We start from the raw sequence: 26957 nt of genomic DNA, 5'->3' as shown, positions 1-26957 counted from the left end.
TATGCATTTGTGGATACTTTTTTGAAAAATGTTTTTGTTACAATTTCGTTCTTATTGTTCACCATTAGTTCCAAATCCAAAAAATTGATACTGTATTTGTTTATATCAAAAGTAAACCTCAAATCCATCTGGTTGTCATTAAATGCTGTTAGAATCTCACTCAGTGCTTCCTGTTCACCGTCCCAGATGAAAATCAGGTCGTCTATGAAACGACCATAGTACACCAAGCCTGCCCCCAGCCCAGCATTGCCCCACACATGAGTATCCTCCCATAGGCCCATGTATAGGTTTGCATAGCTGGGGGCAAAGCGGGGTGCCCATAGCCGTCCCACAGATCTGTAGATAGTAATCATCTCCAAATAAAAAATAATTATGTTCCAGAATGAACAGGATAGCATCTAAAATGAAATCTCTCTGTGCTTTGTTTATAAGATTGTCCTTATCCAAATAATGTGCTATTGCTGCCACTCCCTTTGTATGACCAATGCATGTATACAAAAGAGGCCACATCACATGTGGCCCAAATGTAAGTGGATTTCCAAGGTATCCCTGAGATTGAGTCTATAACCATGCAGCGTGTCCCTAATATGTGATCTTAACTTGACCACCATAGGTTGTAAAAAATGGTCAACATACTGGGACACGCTGGACGTCATTGACTCCACCCCAGAGACAATGGGTCTCCCTGGTGGGTTAATGGTATCTTTGTGTATCTTGGGTATGTGGTAGAACACCGGTGTGTTCTAGGGTTTCGTTTGAATAAGAAATCAAACTCTGCCCTGGGTGATGATTCCCTCATGTTTTGCCTCTAAGAGGAATATTTTGAGATCCTTTTGATAAATGTCCATTGGGTCTCTTTTGTAGAGGTATATATGACTTCATATCACCTAACAGCCGATTTGCTTCTGCTATGTATACACTCTTATCTTGAAGCACTATTCCGCCCCCTTTATCTGCCTGTCTTATTACAATTTCACTCTCTTCACTCAACTCTTTTAGAGCCTGTAGTTCGTTTTTGTGTAAATTCCTTTTATGTAATGAAGGTGTGTTTTGACAGAGGGATTCAAAGTCTTTCAGTACCAGTGTGTAAAAAGTATCAATGAATCCCCCCTTAGCTTGATAGGGAAAGAAGGTAGATTTTGGGGGATAAAAGGTGAATGTTTGATATTGACTATAGAAGATTCTAAGGAAATAGTATCTGCAACAGTGGAGGAAGACAATACTGGATCTTCCACATTTTCTACAATGTCCAATGCAACATCATTCAGATCTGTAGTATGTTGTGTAAAAATGTCCAAATTTGGGCCACAGTTTGTATCAATGTCCGCTATGTCAGAGCCATCTGCCAAGAGTGAAGTCATGGCTTTAATGCACTCCCTCTCTTGAGAACTGAACATCTCCTCCTTTTCCTTGCCCTTCATAGTGAAAAATCTCATAAGTGTGACCTTCCTAATATATTTATTTAAATCTACAAATAAATTGAATTTTTTAGGTGAACTACTAGGTGCAAAGGAAAGACCCTTAGAGAGGAGTGCGGTATGATGTGCTGATAGTACAAAACTTGATAGGTTGAAAATACCGTGACTCTCCGGCATCAATGTCCTTAGTCTGCCTTCCTTCTTTCTTTGTTCACGCTGCCCAGATCTTCTTCCTCGCTGTCTCTTTTTCTGCGTTGTGAGGAGTGTTCCCGCGCTGTGGGATGTCTGTCCCATAGTGGGTAGGTTCTCCTTTTCTCTCTCTCTTCCTCCTTCTTCACCAACTCTAAAAAAAGAAGCAGTATGTGAGGTTATTTTAGACCGAGGTGGTGTTGGATCCCTACTAGTATGTTTGGGAATGGTCCCCCTATTCTCTCCCCTTCTTTAGTAGCCAGATCTAAAGGAACTAAAAAGCAACTGGTTGGTGTGCACCGGGGGAGAGACCATCGTGGAGTGCCTGATTCGTCAGTTCCTGCAGGCAGTGAACAACGGAGGCAGCTATCTGTTCCAGTGGAGCCACGGAGGGACTTCAACAGCAAAGCAGCGTTTCCTGGTCCTAGGAGCATGAGTATTACTCATACAATGCTTTTAATTGTTTTATGTTTGTGAGTTCATTTTTATTGAGATTTTTGGGAATTAAATATATCGATTTTTGCACAGTAATGCACTAGGATTTGGCGCTTTTTTTTCTTATATTTTTCTATGCAGGTGGAGAGGGAGGTCGTTGTGCCCTTTTAAGAAGCTGCCGGTTGATCCTAAAAGTGCTTCTGTCACTCCCCAATTATTGGACCTATTTGTTGGACTCTAGAGGACTATCTGCAATTAGCAGATTAAGGCAAAGTTCACAGCACCACACATTTTTTTTGTATAATTGTATGTTTTAGCTTTTTTTATATCAGACATTCACAGTGCACTTTTGGTATATGAATTGATTTCACTATTCAGGATTTATTATAGTAGCATTCATTATATTGATTTTATTAATAATTTGTTTATCTATTTATGATTTTTATCAGTTAATTCAATTTTATATATCCTATATTTCTGGTTTTCCACACACAAGCGCAGACCCTCATTGTATATATTGTTAATAGTTTTCAACTCCACGGTCAGCAGCTGTTGGTTGGGTGCCAGAAATACAGTTTTCATTATGATGTCTAATAGTAAGGAAAGATTAGCAAGAAGGCAAAACTATCTCAAACCAGTTGAGTCTATTATAGTTGAGACCATGGAGGAGGGTATAGATTTAAAAACCAATTTCTTTAGGCTTGAGAAATTGGCAAAGGAGGAGATGAAGCATTGGCTTGATCTACTTTCATTGGAAAGATATCTGAATGAAAATATAATTCCTTAGAGGTTTAAGAGTAACAAAGAAACCAACATTTGAAACCAGTGAGGATTTTTCCTCAAAATGGAACTCCATTTTGGAGAAATGTTCCTTCTCATTGATTCGCTTATTAATCTCATACAGAGAGGAGAGAGTGAAATTCACTGAGAAGGAAATAGAGGATGTACAACATATTTTATTGCCACATGTGGATAGTGAAGAGTTCCAGGAATTGGATCAATTGGTGAACAAGAGAGTATTAAACTATGAAAAAGATAGTATGGAACGTAAGGATACAAAATATCAGAGAGATACCAATGATTATGCTACTAATCAGGTTACCAATTGGAAAAGAGCTAAGCGAGATGATTCCAAACACCACTATCCCCCTAAGAAAGGGAAGAAACAACATAAATATAGGGAAAGAAGTAGGGACTACCAACATACCTCAGGAGGAACATCTAGAACACATACACCTAGGACGAACAAACAGAAGGAAAACAAACCCACTACACCGGGGTGTTCTATAGAGAATAGATTTGAGGTTTTGACAGATTCCCCCAAGAATTTAGATCTGGCTACTAAAGAAGGGGGAGAGAATAGGGGGACCATTCCCAAACATACTAGTAGGGATCCAACACCACCTCGGTCTAAAATAACCTCACATACTGCTTCTTTTTTAGAGTTGGTGAAGAAGGAGGAAGAGAGAGAGAAAAGGAGAACCCTACCCACTATGGGACAGACATCCCACAGCGCGGGAACACTCCTCACAACGCAGAAAAAGAGACAGCGAGGAAGAAGATCTGGGCAGCGTGAACAAAGAAAGAAGGAAGGCAGACTAAGGACATTGATGCCGGAGAGTCACGGTATTTTCAACCTATCAAGTTTTGTACTATCAGCACATCATACCGCACTCCTCTCTAAGGGTCTTTCCTTTGCACCTAGTAGTTCACCTAAAAAATTCAATTTATTTGTAGATTTAAATAAATATATTAGGAAGGTCACACTTATGAGATTTTTCACTATGAAGGGCAAGGAAAAGGAGGAGATGTTCAGTTCTCAAGAGAGGGAGTGCATTAAAGCCATGACTTCACTCTTGGCAGATGGCTCTGACATAGCGGACATTGATACAAACTGTGGCCCAAATTTGGACATTTTTACACAACATACTACAGATCTGAATGATGTTGCATTGGACATTGTAGAAAATGTGGAAGATCCAGTATTGTCTTCCTCCACTGTTGCAGATACTATTTCCTTAGAATCTTCTATAGTCAATTATCAAACATTCACCTTTTATCCCAAAATCTACCTTCTTTCCCTATCAAGCTAAGGGGGGGATTCATTGATACTTTTTACACACTGGTACTGAAAGACTTTGAATCCCTCTGTCAAAACACACCTTCATTACATAAAAGGAATTTACACAAAAACGAACTACAGGCTCTAAAGAGTTGAGTGAAGAGAGTGAAATTGTAATAAGACAGGCAGATAAAGGGGGCGGAATAGTGCTTCAAGATAAGAGTGTATACATAGCAGAAGCAAATCGGCTGTTAGGTGATATGAAGTCATATATACCTCTACAAAGAGACCCAATGGACATTTATCAAAAGGATCTCAAAATATTCCTCTTAGAGGCAAAACATGAGGGAATCATCACCCAGGCAGAGTTTGATTTCTTATTCAAACGAAACCCTAGAACACCGGTGTTCTACCACATACCCAAGATACACAAAGATACCATTAACCCACCAGGGAGACCCATTGTCTCTGGGTGGAGTCTATGACGTCCAGCGTGGGTCCCAGTATGTTGACCATTTTTTACAACCTATGGTGGTCAAGTTAAGATCACATATTAGGGACACGCTGCATGTTATAGACTCAATCTCAGGGATACCTTGGAAATCCACTTACATTTGGGCCACATGTGATGTGGCCTCTTTGTATACATGCATTGGTCATACAAAGGGAGTGGCAGCAATAGCACATTATTTGGATAAGGACAATCTTATAAACAAAGCACAGAGAGATTTCATTTTAGATGCTATCCTGTTCATTCTGGAACATAATTATTTTTTATTTGGAGATGATTACTATCTACAGATCTGTGGGACGGCTATGGGCACCCGCCTTTGCCCCCAGCTATGCAAACCTATACATGGGCCTATGGGAGGATACTCATGTGTGGGGCAATGCTGGGCTGGGGGCAGGCTTGGTGTACTATGGTCGTTTCATAGACGACCTGATTTTCATCTGGGACGGTGAACAGGAAGCACTGAGTGAGATTCTAACAGCATTTAATGACAACCAGATGGATTTGAGGTTTACTTTTGATATAAACAAATACAGTATCAATTTTTTGGATTTGGAACTAATGGTGAACAATAAGAACGAAATTGTAACAAAAACATTTTTCAAAAAAGTATCCACAAATGCATACCTACATTTTAATAGCAACCACTACCATAAATGGCTGGAGAACGTCCCCAGGGGCCAATTTCTCAGAATCAGGAGGAATTGTTCTCTTGATTCGGACTACTTGGCCCAGGGGGACGCTCTTGTAAAAAAGTTTGTGGATAAAGGTTACAATCATCATAAGGTCCTAGAAACTTTTAAACAAGTTGGCAAACTGGATTAGACAAGAACTTTTAGACCAGTTCAAAAGGCAATATAATTTCAAAAAAGAAAAAACAAAAAGAGGCAGACAAGGGACAAGAATGAGATCATTGTCCCGCAATTTATAACACAATTCAATTGTTCTTCACAAAAAATTAAAAATATACTAAACAAACACTGGGGAATTTTGCTCAATGACCCAATCATAGGCAAAAATTTACCACCCCAAAATACCGGTGATATTTCAGAAAGCCAGAAATATAAAATCAATCGTGGCACCCAGTAGACTAAAAAAATTCAGTAATACTGTACAAACAAATAAGAACGATAAAAATGGCAATTTCCTGTGCAATCGCTCAAGATGCCTTACATGCAAACACTTAAAAAAGACTGAGAGTGTTACATCCCACTCAAATGGATCAGTACATCAAATAAAAGGCCATATCAACTGTCTGTCCACTCACATTGTATATGCCATTACATGCCCCTGTTGGGCTTCAGTATATTGGTAGAACCCAAAAGGGCCTTATGTATACGATTCCTGGAACATCGACGTAATATAATTCATGGGTTAAAAACACATAGCCTATCCAGACATTACGAATTGAAGCACAATAAAGATCCGTCCTCACTAGTAATCATGGGGGTAGAGGCTATAAATTCTACACTTTTAAGTGGAGACAGGCACAAATTGCTCAATCTTAGAGAAACATACTGGATCTATGAATTGAATACACTGAGTCCAGAAGGCCTGAATGATTGTATTGATGTCAGCACAGTCATCTAATTTGACCTCTGTCTATGTCTTGGGACGTGATTTTCTCCTGTTTTTCTTTTTTCCTTTTTGCTCCTCGTCACTATAGGACAGGTACCATACATGTCTGGTGACCACGGAGGTCTGGGTTGAACATGGTCACATGTTCCCTTCGTGATCGCCAGACATAAGTGATTATTAATATTAATTCACGCAACATGGTGTCAACAATTTATGTTGGCACGTAACCATGTAGTTAAAGGTTCATATTATTGGTAGCACACACATATATATATAGCATAGTGCCACACTAGGACACACTTATTAATAATTATTAAATATTTGTTATTTACAGTAGATTTTGGAATTTTATTCACATCCACATCAAAATTCACTCACTTATCACATACATATAGATTGCCCTTTTTTCACTTATACATTTCCCCCTTTCCCTCCCCCCTTCCCCCCCCCCCCCCCCCCCCCCCCCCCCCCCTCCCCCCCCCTCCCCCCCCCCCCCCCCCCCCCCCCCTCCCCCCCCCCCCCCCCCCCCCCCCTCTCCCTTACTGAGGAGTGTTGGGAGTAAGCTGAACCATGCAATCTTGCTGGGCTGACGATTCAAGTGACCTAGGATACATGCCCGGTCTAAACTTCCCAATATTCTTTTTAACTCCATATTATATTTTCTATGGAGTTAAATACTGCTCTTTTCCACGCTGGTTCTATTTCATAATCCAAATTGGTTGCATACATATAAACTTAAAGATACCTTAACCTCTATTTTATGGGACATTGACTAATACTCATATTTATAAATTAATTAAATGATTCTACAATATCAAGAGTAGAACCATCCATAAGGGATTATGGTTTCAACCTCTAATCTTTATCCATGATGACACTAAGAAAAATACAATGTATTAAGATAAAAGTCAATTAATATCTAATAGAGTATTGTGCTCTTTCTTGTTCATTAATTGATCCACCCTCCGTAAGCCACATTTATATTGTACTAACTAAATATCTAACTCTTCTGTTTACTAATAGATATATTGGGGTATTTAGGATGTCTTGAGATATACCCTTATAGTATGTTTAATCAAAACAAATAAGGACACTGATTACAGAATAATTTTTGTTGTATAAGAACAATAATTTTGCGTTTAACATATGAAATGCCCAACTGTTGCTAAATATCATTTATATTGAGGTGGTGGCAACTATAGTATACTCTCTCGATATCCTAAGGTATACCCTTATAGTCCGTATTAATACTAAAAATATAGACAAGGACATCAACTACATGTTTGTTTTAATTTTAATTATTTTTATTCATTTTTCAGTACAACTGGTATTCATCAGTATTTTATATACATTTCTATGTGCTGGCAAGTATTCAGTGATGTGGATGCAAAATTAGGTGTTCACATGTGTACTTAATCTGTTCCACTTAAAACTTAGATTGCCAACACAGTGTTTTTTTGCCTTTCAACTAATTAAGCTAATTGGACTTTGGGGGGTATATAATATGAGACACCACACACCCAAAGTCCATCCCCTGAAGAAGTCTGTTAATCAGATGAAACGCGTAGGGAAGGTGTGCAGTGGACTTTTTCAAACGCTTGCAATTGAACTGCTGAATATCTATACCGGTCCCGGTATTAAGAACGGTTCCCGTGACGTCATCCGCTGGTCCGCGACTTCAACCGTCCCCGGTGGGAACTAAAAAGCAACTGGTTGGTGTGCACCGGGGGAGAGACCATCGTGGAGTGCCTGATTCGTCAGTTCCTGCAGGCAGTGAACAACGGAGGCAGCTATCTGTTCCAGTGGAGCCACGGAGGGACTTCAACAGCAAAGCAGCGTTTCCTGGTCCTAGGAGCATGAGTATTACTCATACAATGCTTTTAATTGTTTTATGTTTGTGAGTTCATTTTTATTGAGATTTTTGGGAATTAAATATATCGATTTTTGCACAGTAATGCACTAGGATTTGGCGCTTTTTTTCTTATATTTTTCTATATATATATATATATATATATATATAGTGGTCGACAAATCACCAAAACATCTACTCGCCACCTAGTACCAACACGTGTGCTGCTTGGGCCAATTGGAGCTCACCACAATGTTAAATTCACTTCGCCCGGGGGCGTGCAAATGTATAGGTTTGTCGAACACTGTATGTGTATATATATGTATCTATGTGTATATGTTTATATTAACAGTGGTCGACAAATCACCAAAAAATCTACTCGCCAAACAAAAAAATCTACTCGCCACCTAGTACCACACGTGTGCTGCTTGGGCCAATAGGAGCTCGCCACGATATTAAATCCACTCGCCCGGGGCGAGCAAATGTATAGGTTTGTCGAACACTGTATATATATATATATATGTGTGTGTGTGTGTGTGTGTATATATATATATATATATATACACACACCTGTGCGCGTCGCTCACAGCACGAAATCGTACACTCAGTGTGTCACGTGCATGAGCGTTCGCACACACGCCAACTATATAATAAGCCTAAGGCTTTGTCCCCCGCTGGCGCTGACCACTTGGCGCAGTTACCTCTCTGCATGTGAATCCTAATAAAGGGGGAGAGAGAGAGGAGGGATGGGGAGAGAGAGGGGGAAGGGGGGGAGAGAGAGAGAGAGGAGGGAAGGGGGGAGAGAGAGCACGGGGGGGACGTGAGAGCAGAGGGGGGGGGGCGAAAAAGGAGGGGGGAGAGAGGGGTGGCCAGGAGAAGGGGGGGGGGAGAGAGAGGGAGGGAAGGGGGGAGGGGAGGGGGTAGAGAGAAAATGGAGAAACAGACGGGGACACACAACCTCGATCCAGCCAGTGATACGTCCCTCCCTTTAATAGTGATTATCCCCCTCCTACTCTAAAAATGTTGCAGGACAGCGATCGCTCATGCTTGGAGAGCTGGTGACCGCTCTCAAGCATGAGCGAGCTCAGCGGCAGCGGGGCTGCAGCCTATGAGTTAGGCCTCGGACATAGTGACTTCTCCCGCGCAGAGGCTGAGGGAAAGCGGGTGCTTTCCTGACCATACTAAACGGGGGTGTGCCTGGGGCGTTACGGAGCTGGTTCGCCCTTAGTTTGGATTGATTTCTTGCGCAACGCGCTTCCGCATGCCGCATGGATGCGAACACTGCCTTAAGGGCAGTCTGGTCGCTGAGCGTGCGGACGCATCGGGTCTGCGGCACCATGTCCGAGGCCTAAGAAAGGGGTGGGGGAGATAAATAGAGGGGTGTGCTCGCAAGGCCGCTGATACAGGAAACTACACTTAGTTTGTGTTTTATTCACTACTACAGGTGTGTGTGTGTGTGTGTGTGTGTGTGTGTGTGTGTGTGTGTGTGTCATATACACACAGTGCTGTGTGTGTGTCATATACACACACAGTGCTGTGTGTGATATCCTCTCCAGAAAAGTTCTAGAATCTGCATAAAGTCTTAATCTTCATGGACTCAATATTTGATGTGTGTTTTTTGTTTATTTTTAAACAATGTTATACTAAATGTGAGTTGTTTATGTAATATATATATTTATTAATATATTGGGTAATATAAGCAAAGAGAGAAAAGTGTATTTTAAATTACATATTCTTTGAACCTGGTTCATTGCAGGCTACATTTTTCATTGTTTATATTTTAATTGTATAAAAAAGATGCTGACGTCAGCTGTTCTTACAGTTTAGTTCCTTTTTCCATCAAGAACCTATTTCATGGGAAGCAGTGCAGTATAAGGAACAGGATAAAAGCATGTGTTTCGCCCGCATACTTTACAAGAATGTTTATGATTAAGATGTTTAGGTCCAATATAAGAATGGAAGGATCCACACAATCCTGATATACTTACTGACTCATCAAAATTGAACCCAAACACCAAAGGAAAGAGGAGTCACCCTATTCTTGAAATAGCATTAGCACAAATGTACAGTATGTTTTAAAAGAAATGTTGGTCATTGCAGAGGATTTGAAAAGGTAACATGAAATGTTGATCTAGAAATGGATTCTTCCTAATAAAGTGCTAAACTGTATTAATTTTAGCCAGACATATCATTTATTTACTTATTAGATCATATCTAAAATATGTTGTTTTGTTTCCTTTTTCACTGTGTGTGTGTGTGTGTGTGTGTGTGTGTGTGTGTGTGTGTGTGTGTGTGTGTGTGTGTGTGTGTCACAGATGCCAACTGAGCTAAATTATTTATTGCAACTACAGGTAAAGTATATTGAATAAGTGTACTAGTCAGACATCTTAACAACAACTTCATCCAACAAGATATCCTTCCAATTAACAAAAATCCTACATACTGTATAAACAAACATTTAAAAAATGTAAAACAAGTGTTACGTGGATTTGTTTGACTTTATTGCAACACCAGTATAATTTGCGAAATGAATACGTTACACATGATATTTGATGTAATAAAGAGGAATCTAAGTAATGTAGAAACTGTATTGTTTGTTTCATAATTCAGGAAATGTTTAAAAGTATTTTATGTTTAGGCCCAGCATCAAATGCCATCTAAAAGGGCTGAGATAGAGATATATATCGTTTTTTGGATTTCAAAAATTCCATAACAAATCTCCACACACAGACCCCACTCATACTCACACAGACCCTCCTTCCATACTCACACAGACTCCCGCACCCCAAAATAATGAAGACCCTTGACCGTATCTCTGCCAATGAGGCAGCAAGGGTCAACATTTCCTATAGGGAAAGAAGCAGTCTCCTTTTCCTTTCTTCCCTGCGGCTTAGGCTAAGGCCTCGCTCCCAGAGTCAGCGCGCCCGCACTGCAGACAGGCGGTGCGCTGACATACACAGACCACGATATGCGGTCTGTAGGGAGCGGGAGGTGGGCGGGAGTGGGAGGATTGACAGGGAGGGTGGCGTGGCTTGAGTGGAGGGACCCGCTACTCTCCACCCCCCCCCCTCCCTCCCTCCACGGACTCGGGCTGGAGCTGCTGATGGTAAGTATTAAACACACACACACACAGGCAGGCACTCATACACACACACAGGCAGGCACTCACGCACTCATACACACACACACAGACAGAGGCAGGCACTCACGCACTCAGGCACACACATACAGGCACTCACGCTTTCACTCCACACTCCTCCCCGCTCCCCCGAAGCCTTTCCCTCCTCCCGAAGCCTCCCCTCCCCCCGAAGCCTCCCCTCCCCATTGGCTCACAGCCACACCACGTGACGCGTCAACGCTAGACATCACCATTTTCTTGTGTCCCCTAGCGGCTGACGCCCCACAGCGTGTAGTGCTCTGTGCCGCCAGGGAGGACCGGACCGACTCAGCAGGATTTTCGCCACCCTGCTGGTGGGCGAACTCGCGACATGGCCGCCCGCGCCAGCGAGCGCAGCGGGACCGAGGCCTTAGACTTCATCCCCAGTGGCAGCGGATGCGCACAAGTTACTGCCCTCTATGGCGCAGGCCCAAGTCGGCGGGTGCGCACAAGGCACGATGCGCAACCGCCTTTGCCAAAGACAAGATTTTTGGTGTGGCGGCCGAGCATTGGCCACATCACGGCGACGGTTCAGCTAATGGTGAACCAGCTGCGTGACGTCATGGACGCCATGCCTCCCCCATCGCGAGTTGCCTGGTGTCCACCAGGTCGCGCTGATTCAGGTAACAAGCGCCGGCAGGCACCCCGTCGCGCGCACTGGGGCCTTAAGCCGTGCGAAACTGCAGACTGCAACTGTCTCCTTTAAATCTGCAGTTCAAGCTGCTGTTTAAAAAAATAAAAGTTTTAATTCAATATGTGGATCAATTCAATCTGCACACAGACAAGTAATTAGCTAAGTTGCTGATCAATCTCCTGTGATCGGTCACTGAAGATTCGTCTCGGGGGTTCATTAAATCACTAACTGCTGCAGAAGATTACCCAAGATGCAAAGTTCTGTGGGGAAGATCATGTGACCAGGCAGTTCACTAGATACGATTGGTGCACTGCTGATACTGATGGTTGCTATAGAAACAAAAATGCTCGTTACATTAGAATACATTAAAAATGTCTTTAATTTTTTCTTTTTAAATGCTACAAGTATTTTCTCGTACTAGAGAACTGATTTATTTAGAAAAAAAAAAACACTTATGATATTGCTTGGTCTGCAGCTTTAAGTGCAAAGCATTGTGGGGCGCAACAATCGAGACCCCAGCGTTGAGTGACCGTCCCACTACCTTCTTCCCCCCCGATCCCTTTTATGTAACAATGGTATTTGGGACCAAGACTACATTTTTAAAGCTTCCAGTGACTGAGCTCCATATTAGAACCAACGCTAACACCACCCTAACACCTGTCACTAGTTTTAAATACCTGGGCTTATGGTTTGACTCCCACTTAACATTCGGAATGCACATTGATGCCCTGACATCCAAAACCTATGCCAAACTAGGGGTACTTTACAGGAACAAATCCTCCCTAAACCTGCTGGTCAGAAAACGTATTACACAGCAGATGCTAATGCCAATTATCGACTATAGAGACATAGTATATGGCTCGGCACCCCAAACCCACCTTGGCAAACTTGACACCCTCTACAATTCAATTTGTCGTTTCGTTCTCCAATGCAACTACAACACACATCACTGCGAAATGCTCAAAAAACTAGATTGGTCATCACTCAAGTCTAGGCGCAAAGTTCATATTTCCTGTCTTGCCTTCAAATACTTTCTGGGCAAGCTACCATCTATCTGAACAAGCTCCTCACCCCTACCACATGCAGCACTTATCATCTGAGATCTGACACCAAAAGACTGTTCATGGTCCCAAGGCTCAACAAAGAAGCCGGACACTCCTTCTCTTACCGTGCACCCCAAAACTGGAACATCTACCAGAGGCTCTCACATCCACCACCAGTTTAAGTTCTTTTAAAACTAAAGCTGTCTCACATTTTAATCTGGTCTGTAACTGTTACATACGCCTATAATATACATCTTCTCTAACTGTGCACGCAATGTATTGTATATAATGTATACCCTGTTCATTTATGTAACTGTATTTGTAACCATGTATTATTTATCATATTAACTATGTCCAGGACATACATGAAAACGAGAGGTAACTCTCAATGTATTACTTCCTGGTAAAACATTGTATAAATAAATAAATGTGCCCTGTCACACTGAGAGCCCTTTTAGATACATACCGTGGTGTGAAAAAGAAAGTACACCCTCTTTGAATTCTATGGCCGCGCTTATAGCGAGGGCGACGCGACGTCGCTCGAAAACAGATGCATTGCCACTGTCGCCGCATGCGCTTGTAGTAAGCGCGACAATGCGACGGAGCGACGCCGCAGTGCGAAAACTGGTAGCCGTCAAAATTAGATTTTTCAAGGGCTGTCGCCTCATGTGACGGCCCTTGAACAAATCAAATGCCCGGAAACCCGCGACGACGACACTCGGCGTAATATAACTTTCGCCGGTGGCGACAGTGACGTGTGACGTCACCCGTCGTGTCGCTGTTGCCATCGACGGCACTATATGCGCGGCCTATGGTTTTACATATCAAAACATAATAATCATTGTTCCTTAGCAGGTCTTAAAATTAGGTAAATACAACCTCAGGTGAACAACACATGACATATTACACCGTGTCATGATTTATTTAACAAAAATAAAGCCAAAATAGAGAAGTCATGTGTGAAAAACGAAGTATACCTTATGATTCAATAGCTTGTAGAACCACCTTTAGCAGCAATAACTTGAAGTAAAGGTTTTCTGTATGACTTTATCAGTCTCTCACATCGTTGTGGAGGTATTTTGGCCCACTCTTCTTTACAACGTTGCTTCAGTTCATTGAGGTTTGCAGGCAGTTGTTTATGCACAGCTCTCTTAAGGTCCTGCCACAGCATTTCATTCTGGTTTAGGTCTGGACTTTGACTGGGCCATTGCAACACCTTGATTCTTTTCTTTTTCAGCCATTCTGTTGTAGATTTGCTGGTGCGCTTGGGATCATTGTCCTGTTGCATGACCCAATTTCGGCCAAGCTTTAGCTGTCGGACAAATGGCCTCACATTTGACTCTAGAATACTTTGGTATACAGAGGAGTTCATGGTCGACTCAATGACTGCAAGGTTCCCAGGTCCTGTGGCTGCAAAAGAAGCCCAAATCATCACCCCTCCACCACCGTGCTTGACAGTTGGTATGAGGTGTTTGTGCTGATATGCTGTGTTTGGTTTTTGCCAAATGTGGCGCTGTGCATTATGGCCAAACATCTCCACTTTGGTCTCGTCTGTCCAATGGACATTGTTCCAGAAGTCCTGTGATTTGTTCAGATGCAACTCTGCAAATCTAAGCCATGCTGCCATGTTCTTTTTAGAGAGAAGAGGCTTTTTCCTGGCAACCCTTTCAAACAAACCATACTTGTTCAGTCTTTTTCTAATTGTACCGTCATGAACTGTAACATTTAACATGCTAACTGAGGCTTGTAGAGTCTGAGATGTAACTCTTGGGTTTTTGCAATTTCTCTGAGCATTGCACGGTCTGACCTTGGGGTGAATTTGCTGGGGCGTCCACTCCTGGGAAGATTGGCAACTGTCTTGAATGTTTTCCACTTTTGAATAATCTTTCTCACTGTAGAATGATGGACTTTAAATTGTTTGGAAATGGCCTTATAACCCTTCCAAGATTGATGGGCAGCAACAATTGCTTCTCTAAGATCATTGCTGATGTCTTTCCTCCTTGGCATTGTGTTAACACACACCGGAATGTTCCAGACCAGCAAACTGCTAAAACTTTGGCTTTTATAGAGGTGGTCACACTTGCTGATGATCAGTTAATCAAGGGCATTTGATTAGCAGCACATGTCTGCTATATAGCATCTGAATTAATATGGAAGCAGTAAGGATGTACCTAGTTTTTCACACATAGCTTTTCACTTTTTGGCTTTATTTTTGTTAAATAAATCATGACACGGTGTAATATGTCATGTGTTGTTGTTCATCTGAGGTTGTATTTACCTAATTTTAAGACCTGCTAAGGAACAGATGATTGTTATTATGTCCTGATATGTAAAACCATAGAATTCAAAGAGGGTGTACTTTCTTTTTCACACAACTGTATGTTATGTAGGCTGGGGTTCAACAGAGTAATAATACATTATAACGGGTCCACAGTGGAGAACCGCTCCTTTATGGTGTATGAATAATAGGTTTCCAAAATAGCATTTGCACTGCACTTCACAGAATAAGAAAAGTAATGGACTAAATGGTGCAGAACTTTTTATTCACAGGATCCCCCTTAACTGTCAAATCAGGAAGTAGGGAAGACATTCTGGCATATTGCAAAAAAGGTCTAAGACCATTTAATGTGCATTTTTTATAACAAGCACAGCACACAATGTTTCAGAGCAAGAAAGTCCCATCCTTCAGTTCCTTGAACACTAATGAGTTGACACGTGAAATGTGCTGTTTGTCCTGATGATGGCAGTGTTGCTATTCCTAACGTAGATGTAAAGATGGACTATCTATACTGCAGTTTCCTACTATAAACACTTGAGGGAGGTGTAATGTTCCCAACTTACTTCATGTAACACATGTATAACCCAAAAACCCTCCCCCTCCCCCCCACCTCTGGTAGATACACAGCTAGTTACTGTCTCTGTGTGGTGCTGCGGCATACCTGTTGGTTCAGGAGAGCTGAGTGGATCTGCGATGTAGTGGAGATCAGGTTTGGGTGTCAGCGCCTCCAGCTTCAGTGTTCAGGGTTCTGGGAATACCGGAGACAGTCTCCTCCTGAAGCACTCGCCCATACACCTCACTGACTCAGTTCAGGCAGGTATATGATAGAACAGGGACTGCTCAGAAGAAGATTCCAGGCTTCTGGATGATGCATGCTCTCTTTGAGTCTGAAGCCTTAGATCTTGCAGACCAGTAAGCCTTATGGCCTGACTGGCCTCTCACACTCCCAGGAGGGGAGGTGCGGGAACTCACATCCACTCCCTACTAAGGGTGAACACAGACTAACTCCTAACCTTTGGCTCTTCCTCAGGAAGCAGGGGCGGGCTCATGATCTGTACCTATCCCTGATAGGCTGCACACAGGCCATGAGTCATCACCGCACTCCTGTCCATGAAAGACGAGCACAAGGGGGTCAAGAGCCCAGTGATTTAACCTGCTACTGCCTGCAGCTAACAGGACTTGCATATCAGGGATAACAGGGGGAAAGACAGGTAGAAATAGACATACCCTGTTACATTCACATTACTTTTTTTGAAGTGAAACTTCTTTGCTGGCACCTAGTAAAATTTCATAGGACAAAATCTCCTTCATTGGGAACAAAAATGTGTAACGGAAGTGACATCATAGAGTAGTGCTGGCTGAACTATGTGTACTGCTGCTGGGGATCTCCCCTAAGCCAAAACCCAGACATATACACCTGATTTCACCCATACCTTCCTGTTATCTCTTCCCCTGTAAATTGTGTTAACTCTCACATTTTAATACTTGCTAACCTTAAAACTCGCCCCACAAATAAAGCATCCCAGTAGCCAGCACTCATGGTTACTGTCCCACACTCAGTCACTCCTACCACCCATTGTAACCAAGCACTGCCATCTACAGCACTTATTCCCTCACCTGCTGTCTCTGTAAGTACCCATCAAACCTCTTAGATTGTAAGCTCTTCGGGGCCGGGATTTCCTTTCCTATTGTCTAATTTTGCTGCACTTATTGTATTATTATAATTCTCTGTACTGTATTCTTTGTGAAGTGCTGAGGACACTTTTGCCGCTATATAAATAAAGTCATACAATACAGGAGGTCCCCGGGCATGCAGCGGGATCCGTTCTAAGGGCCCGCTGCAAAGCGAAAATCGCCGGACAGCAGAACCGGCGATTTTCGGTATGTGCGCATGTGCAGACCAGCAATGCACCGTTTTACGCATTTGCAACCTCTGCGAACCCCCCCATTCTGCGCATGCGTGACCTCGGACCGGCCCGTTCTGCGCATGCGTGACATCTGCCTGGCCCGTTCAGCGCATGCGCAGGCATGGCGGCCCCCTTCTCGGAGCCGCCGTATCGGCCCTGCCCCCCGCCCCCAGGCACACCGGCCCTGCCCCCTGCCCCAAGGCACCCTTCCTTTCCATTCCCACATGCCGGGACTTGGAGAACGATGATGCCGTGGGCGGGCTTAATGCCGGGACGCAGGGGATTGGCCAAGGTAGCAAATGCCGGGGGGCGGGACTTTGTTCAATGCCGGGCCGCATCCTCCAATCAGCAAGGCCCAGCATGTTTCTACAGGAGAAGCCCAACCCCTGGCATGAAAAAAAATACTCACCGCCGGGCTGCTGCAATCTCCTCCTCCGCGCCGCCGCTCACTCGCGCACTGCAGCTAATTACTCGCGCACCGCCGCGGACATTAAAAAAAAACCGGGAAAACACAGGGAAAAACCGGGACACACAGGAAACCGGGACAGCAACCGAAAAACCGGGACTGTCCCGCCATAAGGGGGACGGGTGGTCACCCTAATTGTAAAGTATCTAAATGCCGTTACTCTCAAAAGTCTTTAATTCAATGTGAATCATAAAAATCAAAACACAAAAAAAAAAAGAAGTTTGACTTACAACGCGGTGGGGTGTGTGTGTGCATGGTAGATGGCTTCTTCTGCGCATGTGCGGCCTATGACGGTGACTGATATTATCCGCTGGGCATTTCTCCACATACGTGAGCGGCGCCGGATACTTTTGCGCATGCGCACGTGGCAAGTGCCTTGTTGCAGGGCCAAGGTGCCTGGGGGCAGGGCCAGGGTGCCTGGGGGTGGGACTTCTGCTTCCTGCGGCAGAGCACACGTGGTGTGTGTCTCTGCCCGCTCCTGGCTCCTTTGCGCGGTGTCTCCTGCCCGCCCGGGGTGATAGGAGGTGGGTATTTCTTCCTTTGCCTCCTGTCCTGGCGCTCCCTTCCCCTCCAGTCCCCTTGGTGCGGGAGATGGGCGTGGGGGCAGGCAGTGGTGGCTGCGCGGTGTCCACCCATTCTGCCCAGGGATCCCGTGGCTGCCCGCCGGGGGAGGGGGGGTGGGCGGCAGTTTGTACCTTTGCGTCCCGAGCCCGGCGCTCCCATCTACCCCCCCCCCTTGGTGCGGGAGATGAGCGCGGGCATGTGTGTGTGTACCAGTGTGTGTGTGTGTGTGTACCAGTGTGTGTGTGTGTACCAGTGTGTGTTTGTGTGTAGCAGTGTGTGTACCAGTGTGTGTGTACCAGTGTGTGTGTGTGTGTACCAGTGTGTGTGTGTGTGTGTGTCTGTGTACCAGTGTGTGTGTGTGTGTGTGTGTGTGTGTGTGTGTGTGTACCAGTATGTGTGTGTGTGTACCAGTGTGTGTGTGTGTGTGTGTACCAGTATGTGTGTGTGTGTGTGTGTACCAGTGTGTGTGTACCAGTGTGTCTCCCCTTCTCTCCCCCTCCCTCCCCATCTCTCCCTCCCCGTCTCTCTCCCTCCCTCCCCGTCTCTCTCCCTCCCTCCCCGTCTCTCCCTCCCCGTCTCTCTCCCTCCCTCCCCGTCTCCCTCCCTCCCTCCCCGTCTCTCTCTCTCATCTTAACTGCCGTATACCTACACCGAAGTAACCTACCCTGCTTTCTTCCAGATCTGACTCAAGTTTCACCCGGGAGACAACGGAAGACAGGTAGGGAACACCTCCCCTCCAGTATAGTACATTGAGGGACTGCGGATCAGGTAAGATCCCAGGCGGGATTGCGGCTTTAGAAATTGTGAAGAGTGGGCGTCCTGACACTGGTTAATGGGTTCAGAATCATTCACTTCTGGGTTTTTGTTTGTTCGATTAGTGAGGTACACACACACACACACACACACACACACACACACACGCGTAACAAGGACTAATGGTAGTAAAGTATAAGTGTACTACAATAAAAAAAAAAAATGTCCCGGTTTTTCATTTTCAAAATCTGGTCACCCTATTTACAATCCAAAATGTATTATAACTAAAGTAAGGTACAAGTGTCAATTATATCATGTATTCAAAGTGATAGTTTTGAAATTTCAACACAAAAATAAATTATACTCTCAAAACTCTTTCATTGAATTAAAAACATCCACAAATCACAAATACAATTTCTGTGAAAAAACAGTGACAAAACACAAAGGAGTTTCACTTACAATGCGCATGCTCAGCACACAACTTTTTTTTTGTTTGTCAAATATGTGTTACTGCTAGTGGTCCAGTCCTTGTATGTTTCTGCAGAGAGATTGGGATTTATTAATTATATACAAATGATCTGAGAGGGAGTGAAGAGTGTTGTCTATGCTGATGAAGATGTATGGATCTATATATTTAATTATATAGCACCATCCATGTACATCGTGCTTTACAGCAGTAATCCTTGTGACATAATAGGAATAAGCGCTTCAACATAAAAGTAGACATTAGGAATCAATTGACGACATCTTTATTTTAATCAAAAATGATTAAATGGGAAACTTTAAACATTTTGGGGGGAATTGGCATTTACAGCCCTTCCTGTATGCACAAAACAGCCCATTTCATAAAACCATGTCAATATAATCTTCATATACTGTACACTATCAATGTACAGTACCTATATTTTTCCAGGGAACACCACTTCTTTAGTGAGCATAGAGACAATACATGGGCGTTCTTTCATTCCTTGTGACTTAAACTCTTGTGCAGTTAGGTGATTCACACGTGTTAGAAGTGTCAATAGGTTTAGTTTGTCCCCAGATTCCAGCAGCATACGGCAGAGAGTCTGGATGTACCATGAGCCAGCATCTTCATTTTTGCTTGACAATTTGCCTATAGTAAATAAACAAAAACACAACCATCATTGAAAGGAAGTTGCCCACTTAAAATCCTAGTTGATGAATCAGTCTACTTGATTTAGACAAATCCACTGGTTCTCCCTTTCAGTGATCAAATCATAATTGATAACAAATAATTTCACATTTAGGCAAATTAGCTTCTACAGTAAAGTACTTGAGGTTGCGTGTGTGTTAATAGTCTGAAAGGGAAAATAAAGTGAGAATGCTTGAAGGGTTTGGCCATTGAAACGCAAGTGCATTTCAGGGGACATTGTCATTACAGTATATGTGTGAGAATCCTTGAGGAACTTCCCTTTATGACTATGCAGAAATCTTTAAAGTCGTTTAGGGGAATATTTCTTATGTCACCAGAAACTAATATGCTGAATTGTTTGATATACAGTATAAGAAATGATGACTGGGTGTTTTTTTCTATACACTTCCATTATCTAAATATTGTTTTTCTTAGAGGGAACGTAAGAAAGCTATAAAACAAAGACAGGGGAGCCCAGTGCTACATCCAATTGACAAAACCTATATGGTAATAAGTATAACGTTAAATACTTCAATAATAATATTTTCTTGGTAATAACCAAGAAAATATTATTATTGAAGTATTTAACTTTATACGTATTAACGTATAGATTTTGTCAATTGGATGTAGCACTGGGCTCCCCTATCTTCTGTTGTATACATTTGCCACGCTCAGTAGCACTCCTTTTGACATACATATACATATATATATATATATATATATATATACATATATATATATATATATATATATATATATATATATATATATATATATATATATATATATATATATATATATATATATATATATATATATATATATATATATATATATATATATATATATATATATACAGTGGTTGACAAATCACCAAAAAATCTACTCGCCACACAAAAAACTCTACTCGCCACCTAGTACCAAACGTGTGCTGCTTGGGCCAATATTTACTCGCCCGGGGCGAGCAAATGTATAGGTTTGTCGAACACAATATATATATATATATATATATATATATATATATATATATAGTGACAGAGTCACTGACTCAGTAAGCTGGAATGGAGGATGTGTGTACTTTCCAGCACTAAACCAGTTAACCTACAGTTGGAGATCAGCATACACCTGCAGCCTAATTAAGCAGGAGGCCTGAGAGACTGTGAACAAGAGTGAGGAATAGGTGCGCAACTACAAACAATATAAACGTGAAGTAGTGAATAGTGATATATATATATATATATATATATATATATATATATATAACGTGACCTGGTAAACTCGAAATGAAGCGTCTGCAGCTGTGACACCAGGGATGGCTCAAACACCCCCTAATATGAACAGAATACACAAAAAACACAGCGCACAACGCTCATAGTGCATTAAAAATTATATTAGAGACCCATAAATAAGGTAAGTATTATGCGTACATAAAACAAATGTAAACAAGCATGTCAGGGGTTAGTGTTACCCATGCACCAATCGGGACGGCAGTGAGGATGTCTTCAGTGTAAACACACAGCTCCTCCTGTCACGGTCACTCGATCTCGGGCTATGTCCTGGATATTCTCCAGCACGATCCTATGCAGTCCAGCAAGACTCGTGATACAGACAGTGTCCTCCAGTCAGGCAAACTCCACAACAGCACAACACACGCTGTTCAGCTCTCCGGTCCGGCGCTTCCGGGTTCGTGACGTCACTCAGGAGCGACAGCGCGTCGCAGTCTTTCCAGGCACTGTGTGAGCCCGCACAGGGGTATTGCAGAGTCCAGAGTTCATAAAACAATCAGTTATTTCTTCCAACGCGTTTCGAAACCTTAACGGTCTCTTCATCAGGGTTTCGACGGTTAAAATGTGAGACAGCCTTAGTTTTGAAAGAACTTAAACTGGTGCTGGATGTGAGAGTCTCTGGTAGGTTGTTCCAGTTTTGGGGTGCACGGTAGGAGAAGGAGGAACGTCCGGATACTTTGTTGAGCCTTGGGACCATGAACAGTCTTTTGGAGTCTGATCTCAGGTGATAAGTGCTGCATGTGGTAGGGGTGAGGAGCTTGTTCAGATAGCTGGGTAGCTTGCTCATGAAGAATTTAAAGGCAAGACAGGAAAGGTGAACTTTGCGCCTAGACTCTAGTGATGACCAATATAGTTCTTTGAGCATATCGCAGTGATGTGTGTTGTAGTTGCATGGAAGAACAAAACGACAAATTGAATTGTAGAGGGTGTCAAGTTTGCTAAGGTGGGTTTGAGGTGCCGAGCCGTATACTATGTCTCCATAGTCAATAATTGGCATTAGCATCTGCTGTGCGATACGCTTTCTGACCAGGAGACTTAGGGAGGATTTGTTCCTGTAAAGTACACCTAGTTTGGCATAGGTCTTGGTTGTCAGGGTATCAATGTGCATCCCGAATGTTAAGTGGGAGTCAAACCATAAGCCCAGGTATTTAAAACTAGTGACAGGGGTTAGGGTGGTGTTAGCGTTGGTTCTAATCAGGAGCTCAGTCACTGGAAGCTTTAAAAATGTAGTCTTGGTCCCAAATACCATTGTTACAGTCTTGTCAGTGTTTAAAAACAGTTTGTTTTGGGAAATCCAGTTTTCGAGTCTTAAAAAGTCAGACTGAAGTATGTGTTGAAGGTCAGAGAGGCTATGGCTGTGTGCATATAGGATTGTGTCATCTGCATACATGTGTATTGAGGCTTCCTTACAAGCTGTGGGAAGATCATTAATGAACACTGAGAAGAGTAGGGGCCCCAGAACAGAGCCTTGCGGGACACCACAGGTGATATCCAGGGGGGTGGAGTTAGAGCCTGAGATGGACACATGTTGGGATCTTCCTGATAGGTAGGACTGAAACCAGTTTAAAGCATGCTTCCCTATTCCAGAGCTCTGGAGTTTGTTAAGCAGGATAGCATGATCAACTGTGTCAAAAGCCTTTGCAAAATCTAGGAATACTGCACCAGTGAGTTGTCCCCGTTCCATTCCACACTGGATTTCATTGCAAACTTTTAGCAGGGTAGTTACGGTGGAGTGTTTGGGACGAAACCCAGATTGGAATTGGCTAGGGAAATTTGTCTTGGTATAGAAATCGCTTAATTGGCAGTGGACACATTTTTCCATGACTTTGGATAGAATTGGGAGAAGTGAGATTGGCCTGTAGTTTGAGACAGTGTTTTTGTCCCCACTTTTGAAGATTGGGACAACTCTGGCAGTTTTCCAGGTCTTATGGATATGGCCTGCAGACAGGATAGAGTTGACTATGGACGCAATTGGTTTGGCAATGGCTGGGGCACCAAGTCGTAGGAACCTAGATTGTAGTAAGTCAGGTCCACATTGGCTGCTTAGTTTTAGTTTGAGGAGCACTTGTTACAAAACGTTGTAACAAAAACGTTACAAAAGTACCAGAGGTAGCTTAGTGCAGCAGATGTTTGAGCACCGCCCATCCTCTTAAAAACAGTGTTTCGAAAACAGCAATGTTTTTAGAACCTGCTAGTGGGTGCAAGGACCGAAAGTACAATTTATTGCTAGGCAGCTTGTCAATTATTGACTGTATATAATGTATTTGTATTTAAATTATGTATACATCATTTAGAAATGTTCAAATAAATTGCCCAGCTGTAAATATTTCTTTGATAAACAATAGCAAATATAACAACATCATGAAGGCGGTTACACAGGACAAGAAAAACACAACAGTGCATTATGTAATGATATCTTACCACTGGATATGAAGGAAACCTTAAGAAAGTCTGCCTGGACAGGGATTTTTGCAGGCACTTTTCTAACAAGACTCATAGCATAAGATGTAGAGATTTCAGTTCCCTGGACAATGGGGAAAAAAAGGAGCATGTTTGTGTGAAATGGTTATTTGTACAGTACGCCTGTAAGTTGTTTTTTTGTACTTGTAAGGCTTGTACTGGCACGTTCAGATGACATTGCCATTAGTCTTTGGCTCAACACGGAAAAAGCCTTAGGGCCGTTAAGAGGAGAAATCTACATTTCAAACTATTTGAAAAACTACAAACAAAAAAAAATCAACCGTGGGGATTGTGGTTTTAGGTAGTCTACTGCTGTTTGGGATACAATTAACAAATATGTATTGTTTAAAACTGCTTAAGACTATTTCCTATCATAACTGTGCACTAGAAAATTAGATAAATGTTCCAATTTTGTGATTTAATACAGCAGTCTAAGAAAATGTGCTAAAATTGCGTATATAATTTTTCTCATGTAAAATAGACTTAATGCATTTTTGTAGAGTTCTTTGTACTTTGCTAATATTAACATCCATGTTGTGCTTTTACAATGAACATTTTAACTGTGGGTACATTTAAATCAGTCAGGAAATAGATAAGTAAAGATTTTAAGTTCACAGTTGGGAAATGACATATCTGAATAACGTCCTAAACGTAAAGAAATACTTCCTAACTTATAATGACTCCTGATTAATTCTATTCTTAAAGTGGTACTAGATAGAGTGATATCAAAAAAACATATTGAAACAAATCGCAATCCCACACTCAAAAATACTTAAGTCAGAAATACTTCAAAATGGTATATTTTACTCACAAACACTGCTCGACAAATACGGACGCCTTGTCGCACCTGGCGACCGGATTTGGCCCCCTGGCGACCCCCCCTCATGGCCGCGCAGCGCACACGGTTCTTTGCTTGTATATATAATCAAAAAAATTTTTTAAATCCCTCTTCCCGATTGGTGTGACGCGACGACGTGCTGCCCGGACCCTCTTCCTGATTGGTGTGACGCGACGACGTGCTGCCCGGACCCTCTTCCTGTTTGGTGTGACGCGACGACGTGCTGCCCGGACCCTCTTCCTGTTTGGTGTGACGCGACGACATGCTGCCCGGACCCTCTTCCTGATTGGTGTGACGCGACGACGTGCTGCCCGGACCCTCTTCCTGTTTGGTGTGACGCGACGACGTGCTGCCCGGACCCTCTTCCTGTTTGGTGTGACGCGACGACGTGCTGCCCGGACCCTCTTCCTGATTGGTGTGACGCGACGACGTGCTGCCCGGATTTTTTATTTCCCCTCCCCGCAGCAGCCAGGCTGGGAATTGAACCTGCCCTTCCTTTTCGATTCAGGAAAAGGTATGTATTGTGTTATTCCCTGCCTCCAGTGCGTGCGCCCCCCCTTGTGGTCCTTACTTGCCCCCCCGTGTGGCCCTGCTGGCATGTCCCCTGCGGCCCCCCTGGCGTGTCCCGTGCGGCCCCCGGCACCTACACTTAGATTTGTGTGTGTAGGGGGGGGCGCGAGTGCGGCTTCCCACTCCTCCGTCTTTTGGCATCTGCCCGCCCGTGGCGGGGGGGGGGGGCGCCATTGGGCTGGTGGTGTTTCTTCCCTCGGGAGGGGGCAATGCAGTCCTTTGCCTCCCGATGCTCCCTCGCCCGGCGCGGGAGATGGGCGCGGGGGTAGCGGGGAGGGGGGAGCGGGGCAGTTGCGGTCGTGGTTAGCGCACAGTGGGTACAGGGGGCGGGGAGCTGCCTGCTCGGATCGCCTGCCTTCCCCCCTTCATCCATAGCTGCATCATGTAGTGTGTGTGTGGGTGTGTAGGGCACCCCCCAGTCAGTCACCCAGTCTCCCTCCCCTGTCACCCTTTCCTGTCACAGTCACCTTGTCACCCTCCCCTGTCACCGTCAAGTTACCCTCCCTGTCAGTCACCCTGCCTGTCACAGTCGCCCTGTCACAGTCACCCTGTCACCCTCCCCTTTCACAGTCACCCTGTCACAGTCACACTGTCAATTTGTCACAGTCACCCTCCCCTTTCACAGTCACCCTGTCACAGTCACACTGTCAATTTGTCACAGTCACCCTCCCCTTTCACAGTCACCCTGTCACCCTCCCCTGTCACCCTCCCCTGTCACAGTCACCCTCCCCTGTCACAGTCACCCTCCCCTTTCACAGTCACCCTGTCACAGTCACTTTGCCACAGTCACCCTGTCACCCTCCCCTTTCACAGTCACACTGTCACTTTGTCACAGTCACTCTCCCCTTTCACAGTCACCCTGTCACAGTCACCCTCCCCTGTCAGTCACCCTCCCATTTCACAGTCACCCTGTCACCCTCCCCTGTCACAGTCACCCTCCCTGTCACAGTCAAGACACCCTCCCTGTCACAGTCACCCTGTCACAGTCACCCTCCCCTGTCAGTCACCCTGTGACCCTCCCCTGTCAGTCACCCAGTCACCCTCCCCTGTCACAGTCACCCTCCCCTGTCAGTCACCCTGTGACCCTCCCCTGTCACAGTCACCCTGTCACCCTCCCCTGTCACAATCACCCTGTCACCCTCCCCTGTCACAGTCACCCTGTCACCCATCCCTGTCACAGTCACCCTCCCCTGTCACAGTCACCCTCCCCTGTCACAGTCACCCTCCCCTGTCACAGTCACCCTACCTGTCACAGTCACCCTGTCACCCTCCCCTGTCACCATCCCCGTCACTTTGTCACCCTCCCCTGTCAGTCACCCAGTCACCCCGTCACCCCACCCAATCACCCAGTCACCCCGTCACCCACCCAATCACCCCGTCACCCACCCAATCACCCCGTCACCCACCCAATCACCCCATCACCCACCCAATCACCCTGTCACCCACCCAATCACCCCGTCACCCCACCCAATCACCCCGTCACCCCACCCAATCACCCCGTCACCCCACCCAATCACCCCGTCACCCCACCCAATCACCCCGTCACCCCACCCAATCACCCCGTCACCCCACCCAATCACCCCACCCAATCACCCCGTCACCCCACACCCAATCACCCCACCCAATCACCCCCTCTCTGTTTCTGTCTCTCACCGTCTCTCTCTCACCCTGTCTCTCTCTGTGTCTCTCACCCACACTCTGTCTCACACTCTGGATCTGGATATCTTATTTACCCTATATATCTTAACTGCCCTACACTACACCGAAATAACCTATACTGCTTTCTTACAGATCTGACTCAAGCTT

General features: G+C 44.1%; 2 protein-coding genes across 6 annotated transcripts in view; one reads left to right on the top strand and one right to left on the bottom strand.

Annotated features, from left to right (window-relative positions):
* PRIMPOL (primase and DNA directed polymerase) overlaps window positions 1–8448 on the top strand; it is a 67797-nt gene extending 59349 nt beyond the window's left edge. For all 4 annotated transcript variants that reach the window (XM_075610452.1, XM_075610462.1, XM_075610433.1 and 1 more), the window contains one exon: window positions 8215–8448. The gene's annotated coding sequence lies outside the window, so the exon portion shown is untranslated. The remainder of the gene's footprint in view (window positions 1–8214) is intronic.
* Window positions 8449–19287: 10839 nt separating this feature from the next.
* The window catches only part of LOC142471168 (caspase-3-like), a 36974-nt gene continuing 29304 nt past the window's right edge, over window positions 19288–26957 (bottom strand). Inside the window, exons 6-7 of one of the 2 annotated variants that reach the window (XM_075577966.1) lie at window positions 23705–23807; window positions 19288–19958 (exon numbers count right to left, since the gene is read on the bottom strand). In XM_075577966.1, coding sequence (XP_075434081.1) covers window positions 19744–19958; window positions 23705–23807 — 318 coding nt within the window. In that variant the 3' untranslated portion in view covers window positions 19288–19743. The remainder of the gene's footprint in view (window positions 19959–23704; window positions 23808–26957) is intronic. The other variant, XM_075577959.1, reaches the window with a different exon arrangement.

This window comes from Ascaphus truei, chromosome 1, assembly GCF_040206685.1.
Source record: "Ascaphus truei isolate aAscTru1 chromosome 1, aAscTru1.hap1, whole genome shotgun sequence".
Classification (NCBI taxonomy): Eukaryota; Metazoa; Chordata; class Amphibia; order Anura; family Ascaphidae; genus Ascaphus; species Ascaphus truei.
Note: the sequence above shows the minus strand (reverse complement) of the source record. Positions and strands in the feature narration are given on the sequence as shown.